Source organism: Budorcas taxicolor, chromosome 5, assembly GCF_023091745.1.
Source record: "Budorcas taxicolor isolate Tak-1 chromosome 5, Takin1.1, whole genome shotgun sequence".
Taxonomy (NCBI): domain Eukaryota; kingdom Metazoa; phylum Chordata; class Mammalia; order Artiodactyla; family Bovidae; genus Budorcas; species Budorcas taxicolor.
In genome coordinates, this window is record NC_068914.1 from 153,261,470 (window position 1) to 153,280,958 (window position 19,489).

Here is a 19,489-nt window from a genome sequence, read left to right on the forward strand (position 1 = left end):
TCCTCAGGTTGCGCCCTGAGCCCTTGGCTTCTTGAGGGAGTGTGGACACAGGCTCCCCGTGGAATATTCCGGAGCCCCAGCCCTTGAGCTGGTCCTCTCTGTTTTGTTTGTGGCTGCAGGACCATGTTGATTCTGCAAACCCCAACTGGGGTCATGTGGCCTGAGAGGATTATATGAATCCCTCCAAGTGGGAGGCTTGGTTGAAATTTCTGAAATGCTTTGATTTACGGGGACGGGAGAATGACAGGATACTGGAGAGCGTGAGGCCTGTGGTTGTCAGAGTTGTGGGGGCTGCTGCACGCTGTGTGCCAGGCCTGGGACGCAGCTCCTGTGGGCGGGCATCTCAGCACCCGGGCCTCACAGGCGAGCTGCTGGAGATGAGGCGGGTGGGCTCAGACGCACAGGCTGGGGTGGATCTCTGAAGCAGGGCTCCTTCAGTCTGGATCCCGCCCACCCTTTGGGTTTCTTTCTACGGGTTGTGGGTTTGGTGGTGGAAAGACCGAAAGCTAACTTGGAATCCCGAGGAGGCCACTTGCTGGTTGAATGCCTCTGGTTGGAGTCTCGGTGAGTCCTGGTTTTCAGCAGGGCTGATGAACCATCGCGGGTGTTTACGGAGGGAATCAGCCAGGAGCCACACCGGTGCCTAGCACAGCACCCACCCATGGGCTGCTCTGGGAGCCTTGGTTCCATTTTTACTGGAAAAAAACAGCTAGAAACCAACTGGGCTTGAAAAATTCTAACTCCTCGAACAAATAAGCCTTATCCCTCCGAAAACAAAATGGTGTGTGTAATGACCTACGGCAAATGTGTTTTATTAGCCAGTTAATCATAGTGGTTAAATATTTGTCCAAGGCTGTAAGAAGTCAAATAAGTAGGTCCTGAGACGGGTAGGAAGAAAGGAATCATATTCATTACTAAGTTCAGAAAACCTAATTTGCGGGACACAGGGACACACAGTGGGCGAGGTGTTGGGAAGAGGCCCTGGTGGACACCCTTAGACACACACCCAAGATGGTTAAGACCTGGACTTGGTTTAACTGTGTATGCGTGCACATGTGTGCATGTCTGTGTGTGTGTGTCTGGACTTGCTTTCACCGTGTGTGTGTGTGTGTATGTCTGGACTTGCTTTCACTGTGTGTGTGTGTGTGTGTGTGTGTGTGTGTGTGTGTGTGTGTCTCTTTCCCCGAGAAAAGACTGGGAAAGTGTGTATGTGGGTGTCTGGATCTGTGACTGGTCTCAGAGGCCCAGCTGACCCCAGATCCCTGGGCAGCGTCTGCAGGAGAATCAGCTCACTTTCTAAGATGTCCATTTTCTAGGGTGCTGTGTCCAGGGTACCGTAGGTGGAGGCAGTGCTATACAACCGTTTCCATGGCTGAAGGGCAGGGTGGGTGGGCTGACCTGAGGGTGACCCTGCTCGGCGAGGGGGTGGGCTCCCCGGCCCTCCAGGGGGTGGAGCACAGGTGGTGATTAAGTGGTGGCAAGAGCCTTCCTAAGGTCCTCACTCCTCTTGTGGTCAATGTCTTCCATTTCCTGTAGTTTCTGCAAAGGGCATTGGGGAAAGCTGGGTGTCAGGGTGGATGTGAGGCTAGAGCGGGACCCCCCGAAACGGCCCCAGTGGACCTTCACTTCGGCTCACGCCTCGTCCCCCACACTCACATCCCGTCCGCCTTCCCTGGTGCTTCTCCTACCTGGGAGATTTCAGTAAGGATGATCCCGCGGTACTGTCTGCCCTGCCCCAGGGCCTCCATGTCAGCCAGGAATTCTCTCCTCTCCTGAATTTCCTTCACCACTGCACAGGGAAAGGGCCGTCCGTGTACAGGGCAGCAGGGGACCCCGCGCTCCCGGGAGGGGTGTTGGGGCGGCAGGTTGCCTCCCGGGAACGGGAAGCAGTTCTGTGGTCCGTTTCTCACTTGATGGCCCTCAGGGATTCCCCCCTTCCCCTGCTCCCAGGACCCTTCCACAGACACTCCACCTTCCCCTCCCCAGCATAACTGGCCCCTCAGGGGCTCACATTCTTCAAAGCGGTCCAGCTTAGGGGCTGGGTCCTCTTGTCGCACCGGATGGGGCTTTCTTTTCCGTTCCTCCGGCTCCTTCCCGGTGGCAAAGATATTCTGGAGTCTTCGCTTCTCCTTCTCCAGATCCCCTGTCGGGCCCAGACATGGCTTAGTTAAGGTGGGCGGGGCACCCTCAATTCCTGGAGCATGCTTGCTCCAGGGGGCCTGGGAACCTGGTAGGGCTTGTGCAAACCCAGCACCTCCTACCCTGGGCTGCTTCTGCGCTGGTCAAGTCATAGTAGGCCAGAAGGTGTTGAAAGAACCCGGAAGAGAGCATCATCAAAGTCCACACACTGGGTTTCACTGGTGGCTCAGTGGTAAAGGTGGTGGTTTAGTTGCTAAGTTGTGTCCAACTCCTGGCAACCCCATGGACTGTAGCCCGCCAGGCTCCTCTGTCCATGGGATTTTTCAGGCAAGAATACTGGAGTGGATTGCCATTTCCTTCTCCAGGGGATCTTCCTGACCCAGGAATCGAACCCAGGTCTCCTGCATTGCAAGCAGATTCTTACATGCAGGAGCCGTGGGGTTCGATCCCTGATCTGGGAAGCTCCCACGTGCCATGGAGCAACTAAGCCCATGCCCCACAACTACTGAGCCCGTGCTTCAGAGCCTGGGAGCCACAACTCCTGAAGCCCAGGTGCTCCTCAAGAAAAGCCGCTGCAACCAGAAGCCTGCCCGCTGCTGTAGAGACTAGCTGCTGCTTGCTCAACTAGAGAAAGGCCAGCACGAAGACCCAGCATGGCCAAAAATAAATAAATAAAATTATTTTAAAAAAATGCACAGACTGCCTGGGTGCAGGGCAAGGCTAAGGAAACTCAATGACTGTGCAGTATAGCCTGGATGGGGAGGCTGTGTGGAGGGGCCAAGAGTCATGTGCCAAGTGGAAAGTGGGGGGATGTAATGGCTCTCTGAAACAGGCTGGGCACAGAGGAACCCGGGCTTCCAGGCACCATATGAGTTTGAGAGAGCAAGAGCTGTGATACCTGACCTCCAAACATTCATCAGAGTTGGGGGTTGGCGGGGGGGGGGGGGGGGGGGGGGGGGAAGCAGTTAACTGTTAAAGAGAATTCTGGGAAAATGTATAAAAAGTAACCAGCTAACTGGTTTCCCATGCACCCTGAATGCCTCCAAGCTAACACGTGCGGAGGCCCAAGAGCACTGGTATAAATGGCCTGAAAATCTGATTAGCTGCCTACTCAGCACCCTGTGGGCTGTTTGTCTCCCTGCCCCCCTTAACCCCCCTCGGAGAGTAGAAGAGGGGCTGTGGTCGAGGCTCCTTACGGGTGGCTTGAGGCTTGAACTGCTCCCGGCTGTAGGCCCCGTTGGCTTGGCATCTCCTGGCAGGCCGGAGGTGGGACCGGGCTGCCAGGATGGGAGGCAGGTAGATGGCTGAGCTTGGCTGCTTGGCAGGCAAGACCCTCTGGCTGGAAGTTGGGTTGCACTGCAGGGGGAGAGTGTCTCCTCCTGGGGAGGGAAGGGTCAGGGTCAGGGGGCCCACCTAAGTGGTCCCTACCTGTTAAAACAAGTCAAACGGTATGGAAGAGTCTTCCCTTCTCCCCTCCACACCCTCCCCTCTACAATGAGCCGTGGTAACAATTTGGTGGTCTCAGCCGCTTCTTTTCGATGCTTACCTAAACGTGTTCAAAGATATATGGGCATCTATAAGATTCCTTTTTCAAAGATTGGATCACACTGCATTCTATTCAGTAATAGACTAACAATCTTCCATGGGTTCGCAGAGTCAGACACAACTGAGTGACTGAACTGAACTAACAATCTACCATGAACATCTTTCCAGATCACTCCATTTATCTATAACGTCTTTATATTTTCAGCCGTGCCACGTGGATCTTAGCTCCCTGACCAGGGATTGAAACTGCGCCCTCGGCAGTGAAAGCTCGGAGTCCTGACCACTGGACCGTCAGGGAATGCCCCCCAACCACTGTTTTGATTTGGCTCCTGTCTACCTCCCGTACCTTTCCAGCCTTCTCTGTCATCACCCAGCAGGTAGTACTGAGCATGTACTCTGAGCCAGGCCTGGGACTCGGGGGGTAAAGTGGTCAGACAAAGCCCTGCCCTCACAGTACTTAATCTGGGGTTTAGATGAAGAGAACCGCAGTGATGTTGACAGCAGAGCACCAGTGCCAACACAGGGATGGGCCACAGGGTGTGTCAGGGCGGGATTCACGGTTATAAATGGGGTAGCCAGGGAAGGCCTCACGGACATGATGGCATTTGAGAAAGGATCCATGAGTGTAAGAGGCCAGCCAAGGTGACATTTTAGGGAGGAGCATTCTAGACAGGATGGCTCAAGTGAAGGTCCTGAGGTGGGAATGTGCCTAGAGCATGTGAGAACAGACAGCAGACTAGGGTGCCGGGAATGGACTGAACCGGGGGGCGGGGGGGGGGGGTGGAGTGGGAGTACAGGTCAGAGGTCAGGGAGGGCAAGAGACGGGCTGGGCCTCATAGGCCTCTGGAAAGACTGGCTTTTACTGTGTGTGAGGTGGGAAGCCATCGAGGGCTCTGAGCTGAGGAGTCACCCCTTTAGCTGCCATTGAAAATACATTGTCGGGAATTTCCTGGTGGTGCCTGCTTCCACTGCAGGGACCACAGGTTTGATACCTGGGCTGGGAACTAAGATCCCTCAAGATGCGCAAGTGAAAAAAAAAAACATAAAAATAGAAAATACAGAGTTGGAGGTCAAGGGCTTCCCAGGTGGCGCTACTGGTAAAGAACCTGCCTGCCAATTCAGGAGACATAAATGATGTGGGTTCGATCCCTGAGTCGGGAAGATCCCCTGGAGGAGAGCATGGTTACTCACTCCAGTGTTCTTGCCTGGAGAATCCCGTGGACAGAGGAGCCTGGCGGGCTATAGTCCATGGTGTCACAAAAAGTCAGACACAATTGAAGCCACTGAGCACGCACGCACGGGGGTCAAGGGCAGAGGTAGTCACAGTCAGGATATGGTTTGAAGGTCAAGCAGACAGGACTGCTGGTCGGTTGAATGTGGGGTCTAGGAGAAAGGGGAAGAGGGGACAGGATGACTCTGATGTGTCTGCCTGGAAGAACCAGAAGGATGGAGCAGCCATTGTTTCCCGCTGCCTCTCCTTTCTCGTGCCCTCTATCTAGGGCCAGCCACAGTTTTTCTCTCTCCTTTGAAGAGATGCTGTGCTTCCTCTTACTGTGTCTGCTATTTCTACTTGTCCAGTGCCAAATGCCACCTTTTCTTTTGGCTCAGTCTAAGCAAATAATTAGAGCCCAAGCAATTCTGGGAGTTCAGGTGAAGGAGAGGAATTTGTGGCTTGCAAAAGAATTTAAGCCTCAAAGAAGTAGGACTTGGTTAAGAAGAGAGTAGAGAGGGGAAGCTGGGAGAAGAAAGTAGACTCAACACCAATGCTTGGAGGCAATATTTTAAAAAGAAAACATCTAAGGAGAAAAAAAAAAAAAACTGGCAAACTGTGACTTGTGTTGACCTAATCACTAATCCAATGAGTTTTTCAATAAATATTCAGCACCTCGGAGTCAAGGACTTCCCTGGTGGCTCAGATGGTAACGTGTCTGCCTACCAAGGCGGGAGACGCAGGTTCAATCCCTGGGTCGGGAAGATCTCCTGAAGAAGGAAATGGCAACCCACTCCAGTATTCTTACCTGGAAAATCCCATGGACGGAGGAGCCTGATAGGCTACAGTCCATGGGGTTGCAAAGAGTTGGACACGACTGAGCAGCTTCACTTTCACTAGGAGTCAAGGTACAATGGTGAACAAGGCAGGCTCAATCCTTGGTCTCCTGGTGTTTACTTTTAATGGAATTTCTAGCACATTCTCTTTATGGTCATGTTGTAAGGAAGGAAGGAAGGGTTAGTTGCTCAGTCATGTCTGACTCTATGCGACCCATGGACTATAGCCTGCCAGGCTCCTCTGTCCATGGGATTCTCCAGGCAAGAATACTGGAGTGGGTTGCCATTCCCTTCTCCAGGGGATCTGTAAGGGACATCAGATGATTAGTAGATGGCTTGAGTTTGGAAATTGAGTTATGTGACTCAGCTGTGTTGTGGTGTTAGGCTCTGGCAGCCTGAGTTGTCCTTGTCCACAAAAAGGAAGGAGATCTGACTTCTGAACTGACCTGATGGAGCCTCCCTCCCCCAGCCAGCGCTGGGCAGTCAGTATTTGTCTCTCTGACTCTCCCATTCCAGTTTCTGTGGTTGACCAGATGCCTCCTGATAGGCACCTTCTTTCTTGAAAGAAGGCAATAGCTATTGGTAGATTTGCGTGAAACCTGGCAGGCTTGAACCTTCTGGTATCCTCTTAAAGGTAACTTTACAGATCTCTGTTCTGATCCCCTAAAAGCTGATTCAGTTAAATCTCAGAAAGCAAGGTTGTTCTCAAGATCTTAGAGGGCACCTTGTTACATTCAGTTTTTTTTTTTTTTTCCTTAAAAATAAATAATACAGTGTGTGGTCAGAGGTGAAAGATGGAAAGGTTTTGCATAGTTTTCCTAAGTTGGAAGCCTGCCAGTAATCGTGTTTCTGCCAGCTAAGCTAGAATGAATAAAACTATGCATAAGACACACACAGGCCTCTCGTCTGGAGAGCTCATATGTTATGTGTGTAAGAGGCTGGGAGAGATGGCGGACTTCACAGTGTTCAGACTATCTGACTGGGCAGGAAGTCCCGAATGGGCTGATGCCCTGTTGGGAAGGCTGGCTAGAGCTGGACTGTGGGAGAGGCTCATGGGCTGGGACCCATGTCTTGTGAAGAAGCAAAGACCAAGACCCTGCAAGGTCAATTCCCCAAGAGCAAGGGTCAGAAATACGATTCAAATTTTGTTTGTGTGTGTGTGTGTGTGTGTGTGTGTGTGTGTGTGTGTGTGTTTAAAATTAGGTCCCCTACTCCTCAACATGGAGAGAGCATTAAAATGTGACCCAGAATTCCTCTCCCCGGGAAGCCTCTGTGGTCAGCCTCTTACGTTTCATGGTGTCCATGATGTGGCGCTGTTGGAAGTTAGTCAGTTTGGATTCCTTCATCATCACTGCAAAACAAAGCACCTTGGTGAGGCTTCCTGGGCTGCAAGCAGACGCCTCATCTCACCCCACTGAAACTTAATACTGTATCGCCTCCTGCTCCCATTCTGGGTGCCTGAGTACTTGGCTTGTGGGATTTGAGTTCCTTGAACAGGGATTGAACCTGGGCCTCCCAGCACTGAAAATACTGAGCCCTAACCACTGGACCACAAGGGAATTCCCTTCCTTTTCTACATTTTTTTCCCCCTATACCACTCATCACCATCTAAGTTCTATATACCTTATTTATTATTTGTTACTTTCCTACTAGAATATTAGCTCCAAGGGAACAATAATTTTTGCTTATTTCTTTTCTTTACCGCTGTGTTTTCAGCACCCGGGATAATGTCTAAAGCACACAGTGGGCTTTAAAACTATTTTTGTTGAGTGAATGAAACAGTGAATGAACAAGTATTCATTGAGCACGTGCCAGGGGCTGGAGCTACAAATGTGAGCCAAAACAGGCATCATGTCCTGATGGCGTTCATGAACTGAATGTTAATTCAATGTTAATTCAACGGAACACACTAGGTATCTGAGTACAGGTTGCACTAAGCCCAGTGAAGGAAAAGGTATTTGGTAGTGTGCAGACTATTAGGAGAAGGCAATGGCAGCCCACTCCAGTACTCTTGCCTGGAGAATCCCATGGGCAGAGGAGCCTGTTGGGCTGCTGCTGTCCATGGGGTCCCTAAAAGTCGGACACGACTGAGCGACTTCACTTTCACTTTTCACTTTCATGCACTGGAGAAGGAAATGGCAACCCACTCTAGTGTTCTTGCCTGGAGAATCCCAGGGACAGAGGAGCCTGTTGGGCTGCTGTTTATGGGGTTGCACAGAGTTGGACACGACTGACGCGACTTAGCAGTAGCAGTAGCATCAGTGTGCAGACGCGTAACAGTTGGTTCCACTGCGGTGATGATGGGTGGAGAGGAAATAAGTCTTCCCTGGGGAAACTGAAAGTGTGATCTAAGGGGTTCATGGGAGTTAACCACTCTGAAATTCTTAGTTCTTTGACTTTGGGTCACTTCCAAGTTGTAGGACCTGGACGCCTGAACCTTTCTGAACTCCAGGCTTCTTATCTGTAAACTGAAAATACAATTACTAAGCCATAAGTCATGTAGGGGAGAACTGAGAAACAGGGTAACTGTGACCACCGCTCTTCTTGTGCCCTTTAATGCACTGACCTCTGAGCAGCTCGCAGGTCCCTGGGGTGTAAGTGGTCGGCTTGGGACAGCGCCAGAACCCTGTTCCTTTGGTCACCGTCTCCACCCTCTCCTGGGAAGCCATGGGAGGGCTCTGAAGAGGGAAAAACCCAATGAAACATTCCCGGTCTCCCAGATCCAATCTCTTCTCACACCCTCAACACCACCCAAAGTTTGGGAGCGGGTGTCGGGTCTCAAGAGATCGTGATGCCCCCTGTCAACATCGCGACAGTGCCCGATCCTCCCACCTCGAACAGATCCACTGGCAGATATATACACGCGAACAGAGACCTCATCCTGACCTGGCGCCTGTGGCAGGGAAGCCCCTCGGGAGGAAAGGGGAGTGAGGGTAGCCGTGCCCGTTGTGTGATACGCCCAAACGGGAAACCTCACCCTAAAGTAAGACCCCGGCTGGGTGGCCTCTCGCCCCACAGAGAGCGGCGGCTGGGCTCCGGAGATCGTAACCAAGGCTCTGAAGCAGCAGCCGCGCCTGGTCTCTCCCAGAAATACTTTTGAGATCTCAGCCACTAGAGCTTGCAGCGAGCGCAGCTCCGGCTACCATGGTAACGCAGGCAACGCTCCGCGCATGTGCTTATTTCTCGCCCCGCCTGCCTCCCGGAAGTGATTACCGCTAGGTCACGGCGCAGGCGCCGAGTACTCTTGGCATCGCGCGAGGCGGAGGTAGGCTGTTCGCCGGTCTCCGCGCGGGTTTGGGTCGCGGAACCCGGTGGCTGCTGCGCGGGCGTCATGTCAGACAACGAGGACAAGTGAGTGAGGGAGCGAAGTGACTTTTCCGAAGACTCAGAAGGGGCGGATGAAGCGGGAGCCAGGGTCGAAGGAAGTTGAGCCAGAGGTTTAGGACTGGGGGTGGTGAGGGGGTCCGCAGAGCCGGAGAAGGGAAAGGCTGGGAACTGGGAGCATAGACCCGGCCAGAGGCTGGGCGCGGAAAAGGCTCCGACTCGAGGGTCCAGAGAGGATCAGTGAAAAAGTGTCTTTCAGCAAACTTCCACTGAGTCGGGCTCTATGTCTGTACCAAATGTTGATTCAGCTGGGGTCTCTTTCTAGAAGAGGCCCATAGTTAAGATGAGGACGTCAGATGACTGATTTATTGAATGATTCACTGGTTAGGTGGATATTTATTGAGAGCCTCCTACGTATCACATGAGACTCAGATTTCTGCCCACTTTGATTCTAGTAAGTGATGCTCCAACTAACGGGCTTCTTACACTTGTTCAGTTTTGATGGAGACGACTTTGATGACGTGGAGGAGGATGAAGGGCTCGATGACTTGGAGAATGCCGAGGAGGTCAGTACTGAGCCTTGGGCTCCCCTCTCTGCAGCCCAACCTGCCAGATAGCCGGGCCAGTGATGGCCGACTGCATGCCTCTGCCTCCCGTTTGTGGTCAGGGTACTGCCAGTTAGAATGAGGGGAGATCTAGCCCTGGGTAGTGGAGGAGTCCTACAGGGTTGGCCCAAAGGCTTTTGTCCTCTTGGACCACAGAGCATGACTTCTGGGGCAGTTAGTTTACTCAGTTGAAATAGCCCCTTCATTCATTGTGCAGACATGTGGTGAGTGTTTATTATGTACCAGGAGCTCAGCAGGGTGGGCTAAATAAAGAGCAAGGGGGAGAGTGACCTGGGATAAGGCTGGAGAGGTGAGGGCCAAGATCAGCCAAGATTTTGTAGCCTAGGGGTAGCGGGAAGCCGCTGATAAGTTTTGGGGATCTGGGGAGTGGCATGATCCAGTGAGGAATGAGTTGGGTGAACCAAGAGTCAAAGAGAGCCCAATTAGAGTGCAATCCAGGTGACATCTGTAGCTTGCACTTGGGTGCTGGTAGTGTTAGTGATGAGAAAACAGATGAGAGATTTTGGTGGATTGGATGTGGGGCTGAGAAAGTGGGAGATGACGGGAATGACTCCCATGTCTCTCGCTTGAGCAGCTTGGTGGATGAGTTACTGGCGTCATAGATAAAATAGGGTCTTCTGTGCTGTGTGACTGGTGGAGGAAGAAGTGCTTTATGTCTTCTGGAGAGAGGGATCCTTTTATTTTTTTTAGATTGGTAAGGTGAAGGCCCTCTTTTGTGTGGGTTTTCCTGTCTGCCTAACACTCTGAGGTTATCTGTTCACTGAGTCAGAAGCCTTCTTCTCGGTTCTTCTGATGCCTTTCCATCTCTCTCCTCTTGATTCTGCCTCCTCCATGTAGTTCAGTCCTGTTCCCATTTCTCTATTCCTAGTGCCTCAGCCTGGTTTAGATCCTTATTGGTTTTCATCCGCATTACTGCAGAAACTTGTTACCGGTTTTCCTGCCTTGAGTCTGCTGTTTGCCTTTCTGCTGCCAGAGTCGACTTTTTCTCCTACCCACATGATTGGTTACTATTGGTCTTGCTCAGTGTTCTCTCTGCTTCAGCCCTTAGCCTCTACAGAACATTCTTAACAGAGTATCCAGAGTGATCCTTTTAAATCTTCAGTCACTCTGTCTCTCCTCTGCTCAGAACCTGCGTCTGGTCACTTCTCATCTCATTCCGAATAAAAGCCAAGAACATGCACAAGGTCCTCCGCGATCCAACCGCCTGCTCCCTCTGTGCCCGTATCTCTTCTTGGCATCGCTGTCATGCCAGGGAAGTTCCAGCTCAGGACCTTTGACCGTGCTGTTCCTGCTTCCTTTTCCCTTAGTTTTGCACACAACCTGCTCCTCAGCCTCCTTCAGGTCTGTGTTACAGGTCACCCCAGTGAGGCCTTCCCTGGCCATTCAAATCACTGCATTTTCTCCTTCCTCCAGCATCACCACTCGGACTCTCCCTGTCTTTCCTCTCTGTTTTTATACTGCACATTTTACTACTAATTTTATTATTGTTCATCTCACGGTATTCCTGGGTTGGAAGATCCACTGGAGAAGGGATAGGCTACCCACTCCAGTGTTCTTCGGCTTCCCTGGTGGCTCAGCTGGTAAAGAATCCACCTGCAATGCAGGAGACCTGCCTGGGTTTGATCCCTGGGTTGGGAAGATCCCCTGGAGAACGGAATGGCTGCCCACTCCAGGATTCTGGCCTGGAGAATTCCACGAACTGTATAGTCCGTGGGGTCACAAGGAGTCGTGCAGGACTGAGTGACTTTCACTTTCACTGTATTATAATGTAAAGCTGTATGGGAGAAAGAACTTTCATCTGTCTTACTGCTCTGTGTCAAGCACTTAGAATGCTATCTGACAAAGAGTAAGCACTCAGTAAATATTTGTTGGCTTAATTTTATATTACAGAGTTTATTCTCCTGTCTACCCCGCTTGCACCTTTTGGGCTTATCATACCCCATGATTAGGCATCCAGGCTGAGTACACTCTCTTCCCTCCTGTGTCTTTGCACATATGCAATTCAGCCTGTCTGGAATGCCCTTCCTTTCTTTCCTTGTTAGCTTGGCAGCTCGTGCTCATCCTTGGAGACTAGCCCAAGTCTCATCTCTGGACTGTATTCCTAACCCCCAGGATGAGGTAGATGCCCCTCGCTTTCTTGTGTAGTTTGTGGCACACTGGCATGCTTTCATAGCACTTGATGTTTTGTTTACTCTTGCCTTTTCGCTGGACTGTGAATTCTTGGCGAGCAGAGACTCCGTCTCAGCACCTTTATCATGTCTGGCACATGACAGATGCTTAATAAGTGGTTATTAAATATATACATAGGTAAAGATGGGGTGCTTCTTCCTCTTCCTAGCTTGGGTGAGGTTGTTCGTGCTCAAGGACTTCTTTGTATGGGGCCAACTGTCTCCGCTGGATGAGGCGGCTGGCTTTGGACTCCTGATCACGATTCCTCTTTCACTAGCTCTGAGACTTTGGCCACATTGGCTAACTGTCCAACCCTTTAAAATGAGCATTGTAATCCCCACTTGATAAGGTTTTTGTGAGGATTAGGCGAGGTGTTAATAAGGCAGTTGCGTGGTCACTGGCACGTAACAAGCAGCAGCATAGAGGCGCTCACAGTCACTGTTGTCGTTGTCCTGCCCCTCACCCCCAGTGATGCAGCCTGAGATTTTCCCCTCTTTTCTGCCTTTGTGTCCAGGAGGGCCAGGAGAACGTTGAGATTCTCCCTTCTGGAGAGCGACCGCAGGCCAACCAGAAACGAATCACCACACCATATATGACCAAGTATGAGCGAGCCCGTGTGCTGGGCACCCGAGCCCTTCAGATTGCGTGAGTATGAGCCCTGTCACCATCGTGTCCTTTGATCAGGCCACAGGGAGCCTCCGAGCTGTTGATAATGGCCCGGCCTGGCAGCAGACCCGTCCCTTTCTCACTGGCTAAACGAAAGCGGCGCCATCCCCATGTGCCAGGCGCTGTGCTAGACCCCTGTTTTCGGGGAGATCGTTGGGGGAATAGGACATCAACAGTAGAGAGTAACCGTGAGTGTGCAGAGCGTGATGACCGCCTGTCAGGTGGGGGAGCGAAAATAAACGCAGTAAGATCAGACCTAGACCCTTGTGGGCTGGGTAGTTGGGGTGCCGCCACAGCTCCCGCTGGGCTTAAGGTGGTTCTTGAGTAGACTGGGGCCAGCCCAGGGGAGTGAGAGAGCCCTCCACGTTGAGGACGCACTAGGAATGTGGAAGCACAGAGCAGTGGTCGGGGGTGTGGGGGGTTGAAATTAGCAACCCTTCCTTTGTCTCCCAAGTTGGGAACTTGTTGAAGAACAACATGATTTGGGAGCCAGCCAGTAGCCAAGTCAGGTCAGGTCAAAATGTGCGATGCTCACATGTCCACCCATCAGCCACAGGCATTGCAGGGGTCAGAGGCCGTGTCTGCGGGGGCGTGGGCCTCGTGCAGAACAGATCCAAAAGCAGCCCCATGAGGGCAGGTGGCTTTGAGGAAGCAAGGGCTCTTGAAGAGGCTGGGCCACAGCTGCTGGCTTTCCCTGCCAGGCTTCCCTGTCAGATGAGCTCCTCCTCTGTCCTGGTGAGAGTTAAGTGGGAGGACACAGAGGGCAGGCGTGTTACTGTTGCTCTCATGGCAGGTCCTGCCCAGGGAAACAAGAGGCTGCAGAAAGGAGCCCTATCTCAGACTTCCTACCAGCTGCTGGGGGAAATGGTGGACACCTGAAGGAGGGGTGCTTCGAGAAGAGAGGAGTGGGAAACAGGCTTGAAAGAAAAGCTGGGGTCAGAGTTGTGGGGTGATAAATATGCTAGGGGAGCGGTGATGCTCAATCTGTGTGCTCCCTGCCCGAAGTTTTCAAACAGTGTTGGACTTTATCTGTGGAGTGAAGGTGACCACTCGGTGGAGGGTCTTATTGGGGCGGGAAACCGTTGTCTTCACTCACTTGGCAGCAGGAGGCCTCCTGCCAGCCTGGTTGCACCCCTTGCTGGTCTGGGTGAGTTGAGAGCCACACCCCGTATGATGATTTCAGTGTTGCTGGGGTCAGGATCCTCTAGGCCTGCACCACAGGTATGGTCACTGCTGCCTACATTTGGCCATTTAAATTAAGTAAAACTAGATAGGAGTTCATTGGAGAAGGAAATGGCAACCCACTCCAGTGTTCTTGCCTGGAGAAACCCAGGGACGGGGGAGCCTGGTGGGCTGCCGTCTATGGGGTTGCATAGAGTCGGACATGACTGAAGTGACTTAGCAACAGCAGCAGATAGGAGTTCAGTGTTTCTGTCTCGTTAGTCACATTTCACGTGCCCAGTAGCCTCTGTGGCTACCGTGATAGGTAGCACAGATAGAGGACATTTCCATCCTTGTAGAGTGCTAGATGGGTGGCATTCATGTCTGCTGAACGTGACCCAGCAGGAAGAATAATTCATAATCTGTTTTTTAAACAAATAAAGTGCATGCAAGTTAAAGTCTTTCAGCACCAAAAAAGATATTGTGCTCATGCCTTTTGGAGGTGTAAAGAGGATTAAAGACACAATTCCCTAGTCCTGTAGATCTTTACTGTCTAGTAGGGAAAGGGAGCCCGTTCTAAATACTCAGAACCCAAGGCAGACGAGGCTGATGCTTTACAAGAGAAACAAAAGGAGAGAAGAGAATAAAGCAACGTGGTTTTGAAGGTCTCCTAGGTGCCAGAAAAAGCACTAGGAAAGTGAAGGCAGACGTGTGGATTGTGGTAGAGGAATGGCAAGCGCTTGGGGCACAAGACTGAAAAAGATGTCACTGGTCCCTTGAGTGACAAGTTGAGAAGATGGGCATGCGTTGGGTGGACAGTCGAACAGGCATTCCAAACAAGGCCCAGGGCCCTGCTTTCCTTTGGAGGTTAAGACTCTTGTCCAACCCTTTGGGGCTGTAGCACTCCTTCAGATTAAGAGCTCAGAGGTTGTCTGGTGGTTTCCCAGCTGCTGTAAGCCCTTGGACAGTCAGGGCTGGAGCTTGTCTTGAGTTATGGGCCTGCAATCCTGCACTTAGTAAGTGTTAGTTGCTCAGTTGTGCCCGACTCTTTGCGACCCCATGGACTGGGGCCCACCAGGCTCCTGTGTCCATGAGATTTTCCAGGCAAGGATACTGGAGTGGGTTGCCATTTCCTTCACCAGGGGATCTTCCCAACCCAGGGATCGAACCCGGGTCTCCTGAACTGCAGGCAGATTCTTTACCAACTGAGCTACAAGGGAAGCCTGTGCTTAGTAGTAGAAGCTGAACAATGTTTTCTTGGGTATTTGTGCATGAAGTCTCACTCCAGCTCATTAGCCCCACCTGGTGGCTGAATGGTTGCAACTGTGCTGTGCTGTGCTCCGCCGCTGAGTCGTGGCTGACTCTTCGCGACCCCATGGCTGCTTCCCAAGGAAGGTTGCCACTTGGAACCCCTGGTGGAGACATTGAGGGCACACTCTCACATTTCCTGTGAATGTAGCAGGGCTGGATGAATGACTGCTCTTGAATTATTCATATCTTGAAAGAAATAAGGCATATGCATATCAGGGAAAGCAGTTTGCCACATTCTTAAACGTTGAGGGAATTATTGAGAGAAGATATAGAGAAAGTTAAATACTTGGTTTCTGCCCCTGGGGAATTTTCAGGCTTTGGGGAGTAACAGACATCAGAATATTTAGCAATAAAATTAGTAGATCATTTAGTGTAAACTGGTGGCTCTCAGACTGGCTGGTTATCTGAATCACCAGGGGAGCTTTGCTAATGTAGGTTCTCAGGCTCCTTCACTAGAGAATCTGTTCAGCGGGTCTGGGGAAGGACCTGGGAACTTGTATTTTTAGCACGCTCTCCTATCAGGTTTGGGGTCCTTTAGTGTAAACTTGAGTTGAAATCAATAAGGGTGACTTCCTAGAGGAGATGGGCCTGGAACTGGTCTGTCTGCTTTTAGACCTTCTGCTGTGGGCCAGGTGTTGCACTAGAATAGAACTTGGGGTCCTGGACCACCAGGTCTTGTTTGGAAAACTTCAAACGGGAAGTCACAGTTTAGTGACAGTGGTGTTGAGAGAAGTGTGTGTAAAATGAGTCAGGGCTCTGAGGCTTCAGCACATGCTTTCCAGGGTGGAGACATCTGAGCTTCTCACAGGCCTGTAAGAAGAGGAAGCACTCGTGTGAGGATGCAGAAGGGAAACAACAGGGCCTGCATAGAAAGCTATAGGAGTTTGATGTGGCTGGAATGTGGGGTGAATAGGGGCAGGTAGCATGAGAAAGTACTGCAGAGGTGAGCGGGGGCCAGAGGAGGTCCTGCCTGCCTGATGGCCATGGGGTATCAAGGAAGAGAGGTAAGCAGGGGAGAGCCTGACCACAGGCCTTGTGTAGGGGCTAGAGGAGCAGGACCCCTGCAGGGGGTGTTGCCAAGACAGAGAAGGAAAACGAGGCGAGCTAGGCCCTGAGGCAGGGCTGGGGGTTGAGTAGAGTGGTCAGAGGGTGAGCCCTTGCACATGTGGGTCCTTTGTGTGGGAATATTCTGCTGTGGCCGTGGGCTCAGGAGTCTGTGACAGGCCCTGGGGAAGGTCCTTGGCCGGGGTAGTGGACGTGATGAATGTCACACGACCCAGTAATGAAAGCTCACGCTTGTCCCTTTCACAGTACCTGGTTTCAGTTTGTGGATCACCAGTTTTTTAATGGGAGGTGTTACAGAATAGTAGAGAGGAGTCTTCAGGGTTCAAATCTTGTTTCTACCACTCACTGGCTGTGTGACCTTGAGGAAATTACTGACCTCCCTGTGCCTCAGTTTCCTCCTCAGTAAAACGGAAGTAGCAGTAGTGCTTACTACAAATGAAACATCCACGTGGTGGGTGGAGAGCAGCTGTGGCGCCTAGTGAGGCTTTGCTTGTAGCCAGTAGCGTTTTAGCATTATTGTTGTGTAGGCGTGGCAGGGCTTTTTGTCTTCATTTTCAAATGAGGATGCTGAGATTTGGAGAGACATTCAGGGTCTTTCAGGCCCAGTTTAAGCCTAGTCTACTGGCTGCCACTCAAGTACCCTCACTGTCAGCAGCCCTGGACCGCTGCTCCGCACCTGCCGCTTTTGGGAGGTGCCCTTTCTTGGAGCCCTTTCTAGGTGAGCTCTGGGGCGCTGATCCGATCCTGTTTGTGAAACTGCCCAGCTCCATGCTGGGCCCTCTCCCGGTGTGTGTAATCTCTCCACACCTGTCCTTACACCTGCAGGATGTGCGCCCCTGTGATGGTGGAGCTGGAGGGGGAGACAGATCCTTTACTGATCGCCATGAAGGAGCTCAAGTAAGTCACCCAGATCCTGGTTTGCGGCTCCAGAGCCCTGGGGGCATCCCTTGGGTGCTCTGCTGCGCGCCTTCCCGCACTTCCCTGCTGGGGACGTGTGGTCTTGTTCCTGTAGACCCTTAGTTTGGGAGTCAGCCCTTCACCGGGGAGGAGGGGATGGGTCAAGGGGGAGGGGAGGACACTGACGAGACATGGACCGTCCCTGTCTGTCCCATCGTCCCTTTTTCCTGCTGCAGTTGGCCTTACCAACATCCCTCTGCTTTCTGCCTCGCCCTTCACTGTGGGATGGCAGGCCCTTTGTAGATTTTGGTCCCACACTCAGAGAAGCAGGGACTTTTTTTTTTGCTGAAATTCCTCACCTACGAAGTACATCCGTGGTCTCAAGAGGATGCTCCTAAGGCTTCTCCTCCCTTGCGTTCTCCGCCTGCTGTCCTTCTGCTGCAGAGCCAGGGTCAGCACCCATGTACCTCGATTTCCCCCGGTCACAGGGCCCGGAAGATCCCCATCATCATTCGCCGCTACCTGCCCGACGGGAGCTACGAAGACTGGGGTGTCGACGAGCTCATCATCACCGACTGAGCTGGAGTCAGCCTCTGGACTGGGCCTCCGCCCGTGGCTCGTCTCATAGTCTTTTTCTAGTCTTTATACGTGTAAATAGTAAATTCTTCAACCTTTCAACCCCCTCTGCCTCCTGTTGCCTGTGAGGCCCACCTGCGTCTTCACTGTTACCATCCTGCCGCCTGGAGGCTGTGCGCATCCCAGTGGCCCTGGGACCATCAGCTCTTTAAGAAGCACCAGAGCCCTGACCCCCTGGGCTCCCCTGTGTGCCCCCCTCCATCTCGCAGTCCACCAGAGCAGAGGCTGCTGCAGGAGACACCTCGGCTGCCTTCCTAGCAGACAGACGCGCCTTTGTGCCCAGGGAGCTGGTTGCCACGGAAACCCCCAATTTCCTTTCCAGTGTGGACTGGCTGCAGGGGCTTCTCCCTTCTCAGGAGTATCACAGAGCAGGTCTCATCAAGCCACCCATTGTTCTCCTGAGGACCTGCCTCGAGCCTCTTATCGTGGGCTGGGATCCCCTTTCAGGAGCCAGTGCCCCCAGCAGGAAGCTTGGGGACGCAGTGATCTGCCCTCCCCGAGAGAGCCCCGCTGGGCAAGTCAGCAGCTGGAGCAAGGGCTGAACACCTGCCCATCCCAGCCACACTGCCCCTCCCATTCCCCACCTGTCAGACCACTCCCCATAACGCCAGTCTGTTCTCCACGACCCACCCGTCTGGTCTGCCACACCCATACTCTCTCCTTCCCCAGGCTCTGGAAGGTGTCCTTTCCCTTCTGTGTGGAGCCCCTGATCCCTCTAAGGATGGGTGCTAGGGTGATTGTGGGCAGGGCAGCAGGGCTTCTGGGTTCAAGGCATGACATTAAATCCAGTCGTTCACACTGGTTCTTCCCTCCCTTGGGGTGCGGGGGCAGACAACAAGGAGAGGGTGTATACTGACACCAATAGGGATGGGAAGGAAACCCATCTCTCTGAATATTCCAGCCTTGACCTTCAGTGTGCTGCCAGCCCTCGCTTCTAGGAAGAGGAAGAGCCAGGCCTGCCTGACCTCTACAAGAGGCGAGGCCCCTGGGGTGGGTGCAGCCTGGACAGGGTGGAAGTGATGAACATCCCCAGGAGTGGGAGGGGTGTTCGCTGCTCTGGAGAAGGGTTAATTCAGGGAGCAGTGGACTTCGCACCCCCTTCCACCCTCCTCCAAGCCTGTGGAATCCTTTAATCAAGTTGGGTGCTGAAATTTCAGCTCTGAAATGCCGCCTTTGTGCTGGCATCCAGGCGGCCGCCCCAGAGTGCGGGGGTCACTTTCTCGGCCCCGTTTCTCTAAATGGTCTCTTTGTTCCTGCTGGGCCGCTCAGTATCAGATGTGATTAAAGGGAGATGGGGCTGGGGTGGCAGAGGAGAGAGGGACTGGGGGAGGGAGGGGGTTAACCCTTAGGGGATAGGGTGCAGAGGAGATGGAGAAAGGGGTGTTTACCCTCCCACCTGCCCCCTCCATTCTGCTCCGCTTTCACGGAGTCAGGCCCTCGCTACTCAGCTGGCCTGGCCAGGGCACCATCTCCTCGACCCTGTCCAGATCCACCTGCCCCTTCTCTGTTGACTGTGGAGCCACTACCTGACTGAGGCCCGAGCTCATCTCGAATCTCAGGTCTAAGGCATGAGCGTAAGCCAGGTCTTGTGACTTCTGCGGGCCGTTCCCTCCCCTGTATCCCCAGTGACTTTCCATTCTCATTGAGGTCATGCAGGTGGTGATTTCATCTTGATGTAGCCCCTCCCACCTGCCCTGCCCGCTCCACAGGCACAATCCCAGTGAGCACGGGAGCACATAGGAGACACTGGCCAGGCTAGAAATGGACTAATGTCCTGCTTCTCAACAGAGGGAAAGGGAGGTTGTAAGAAGTAGGAGCGCATAACTGACCCCCTAACGAAATTCTAGAATACGCTACTGCATATTTGAAAACACTCGGATAATAAAGATTCTGGAGCTAGCATA

At 52.5% G+C, this 19,489-nt stretch overlaps 2 protein-coding genes across 3 annotated transcripts; one reads left to right on the plus strand and one right to left on the minus strand.

The window, feature by feature from the left end:
- Positions 1-1,346: 1,346 nt before the first annotated feature.
- C5H22orf23 (chromosome 5 C22orf23 homolog) lies at positions 1,347-8,831 on the minus strand. The gene is made up of 7 exons (XM_052641098.1): positions 8,708-8,831; positions 8,297-8,408; positions 7,019-7,081; positions 3,336-3,518; positions 2,012-2,143; positions 1,689-1,789; positions 1,347-1,539 (listed from the first exon to the last, which is right to left on the minus strand). The coding sequence occupies exons 2-7, from the start codon at positions 8,397-8,399 to the stop codon at positions 1,468-1,470; spliced, it is 654 nt and encodes a 217-aa protein (XP_052497058.1). The 5' UTR covers positions 8,400-8,408; positions 8,708-8,831; the 3' UTR covers positions 1,347-1,467.
- Positions 8,832-8,947: 116 nt separating this feature from the next.
- On the plus strand, positions 8,948-17,644 carry POLR2F (RNA polymerase II, I and III subunit F). 2 transcript variants are annotated; one of them, XM_052640184.1, is made up of 5 exons: positions 8,948-9,081; positions 9,551-9,620; positions 12,364-12,494; positions 16,878-16,949; positions 17,394-17,644. In XM_052640184.1, exons 1-5 carry the CDS (start codon positions 9,062-9,064, stop codon positions 17,575-17,577), a joined length of 477 nt encoding a protein of 158 aa, XP_052496144.1. In that variant the 5' UTR covers positions 8,948-9,061; the 3' UTR covers positions 17,578-17,644. The 2 variants fall into 2 exon arrangements, with proteins under 2 accessions (XP_052496144.1, XP_052496146.1); XM_052640186.1 differs by having other exon boundaries at positions 17,438-17,641.
- Positions 17,645-19,489: the final 1,845 nt, after the last annotated feature.